The sequence below is a fragment of the Cyprinodon variegatus genome, unplaced genomic scaffold, assembly GCF_000732505.1.
Source record: "Cyprinodon variegatus isolate N-32 unplaced genomic scaffold, C_variegatus-1.0 Scaffold1140, whole genome shotgun sequence".
In the NCBI taxonomy this organism is placed as follows: Eukaryota; Metazoa; Chordata; class Actinopteri; order Cyprinodontiformes; family Cyprinodontidae; genus Cyprinodon; species Cyprinodon variegatus.
The window spans coordinates 62,456-64,595 of record NW_015151593.1 but is presented as its reverse complement, the minus strand read 5'-3'; the positions used below and the strand labels follow the sequence as shown (position 1 = coordinate 64,595).

Here is a 2,140-nt window from a genome sequence, read left to right as displayed (position 1 = left end):
GATTGCTGAAGAGTCAATAGGTCGATGCAATCAGCTGGCTTTCCTTACATAGTTAAAGTTTATTGAGGAGTGAAACAATCCAAATACAGGCTGTAAATGTGAAGGAGACGGTTTACCAGACTGCTGTGGATCCAGCTGGTTGTTTGCTGACAGAACCAGACCCGACGCTTCTAGGAGGCTTTCCTTCATGTCCAGCCAGAGTCCGGCGCCCTGAAGTTGGATCAGCTCCTGCCTCCAGCTGCTGAAGGAGCCGTCCAGCCGGAGCTCGTTAGCATCCAGAGCTTTACTGAGGAGCCGCAGGCGAGAAGCGCACTCAGCCACCGACTCCAGCTGGAGGAGAGAGAGGATCAACGTGTTCAGCTTCATCCCACCGTCTGCTAATGAGAGTAATTAAGAGCGTTTTCCTCACCTTGAACGGCAGAGCTTTCCCCAGAGACCTCTGGATGCCTTTCAGAGCAGCAGCCACAGACACCGGGGTGGATATCATGTTCTGGATGGCTGCAGAGACGGCCTGCAGCTCCTGCTGACCTCTGCATAGAGCAACCAGAAACACTGGTCAGAGTCTGTAAACTAACACTGATTGTTGAGGAGAGTGGAGAAGAAGAGCGTTTACTCCAAGGTCGAAGCTGTGTCTCCCATCAGCAGCTGAGGAAGGCGGAGGATGAGGTGCTTCTGCACCCACTGCCAGTGCAGAGACAGCACTGCGACGCCCTGAGAGTCGGCAGGAAGCGCCACGCACACGTCCCAGAAACGGTCGCGCCATTGGAGCAGCTGCAGGATCTAAAGCAGGACGAAGAGGAAGCCAAGGTCAGATCCACCGGTGATGCTCCAGAGAAAACAGCAGCAGCCTGAGGGACCTGATCTGAACTCAGGAGCGAAGGGGAAGTTAAGGCTTCAAGTGGAGCTGATTGAGCCTAAACAGGCTGCTGGCAATAAGGACAATAAACGAATGCCTCGCTTGGCGTTCAGGTCATTTTCTTCTGAGTTTAGGCGAATGATGGCAGAATCATAGTAACCTCTGACCTCAAACATGACGTGATCAGAGATGTAGGGAAGTCCGCTCTGCACAGCCTGCAGCACGTAGGCGTCCCACAGGTCGAAGAAAAGCCGCAGGTGCATCAACATGGGGTGAGGCAGCTGACTGATGTCTATGGTTCCTGATGGGGAAGAGAACGTCCCCCTTAGATCAGCAGGAATACAAACACATTGGGAACACATGCAGTACACACGCCACGCCACTGGTGGTGCTGTGACACAGGAACACACCGATAAAGTAAAAATGGCTACATGGCTGCAAAGATGTGAATGAGAGAGAGACTTATGATGTCATCATTTCAGAAAAGATGCGACTCAGATGAACAGGAAGAAAGACCGATTTGAAAAATGATCCTTCATTCATGGTGGAGGGAATTTGGGTGGAACAACCTAATTAGATATTTTATAACTCCTCATATTACTCATTAATTACTGGGGCATCAGAAACAATGATGGAGACTGTGTGATCACTCATTAGCCTATAGCTACCACATCTTTTGGACGTGTACATGTTTAATAGCATTCTGAGACAGTTTCTCTAAGCTCATGGATGACTTTAATGCTTATGCTGTTCCTAAGGATCTTTCTGTTGGGTCTGCTATCCATGTAGCTATTCCCAAAAGATGACAGACCTTTTCAAAATTCTGTTCTGAAAAAGGCTATAACAACAAACTGGCTCAAAGTTCCAACCGTTGCATTTCTGAATTCTCCCTAGTGGTGTCGTACTATAGACGAATGAATAATGTGAATATGATTGGTTGGTTATCAAGGGGGCGGGATTGTTGGGTCGGAAGGTTCGCAAGCAAGTTTGGTTGTGGCTGTTTATCGGAAGCATCTTGCTAACCAGTTAGCATCTTAGTGCTAGCAGGTTCCCAATGGGAAATTCCATTGGGACCAAGTAGCACTAAATTGGTGACTTAGAAACGACGCTGTCAAGGAACGCTATGGACAGAGGAAACATGCAAAAGGAAGAGTGTTTAGTGTCGGAGGTCTTGGATGAGTCTCCTCCGTCATCCATTTTTTATTTAGAGGAGGTAAGCGGGCGTGGAGGAGGACGCCAGGGCGGCAGAAGCTTGGTTTGGTGTAGAAGGCTTCCAGCCCTACA

General features: G+C 49.1%; 1 protein-coding gene across 1 annotated transcript in view; it reads right to left on the bottom strand.

Moving 5' to 3' along the window:
* The window catches only part of mdn1 (midasin AAA ATPase 1), a 74,855-nt gene that overhangs the window by 27,472 nt on the left and 45,243 nt on the right, over positions 1-2,140 (bottom strand). The window contains 4 exon segments of the mRNA XM_015400729.1: positions 117-330; positions 410-530; positions 614-780; positions 1,024-1,157. Coding sequence (XP_015256215.1) covers positions 117-330; positions 410-530; positions 614-780; positions 1,024-1,157 — 636 coding nt within the window.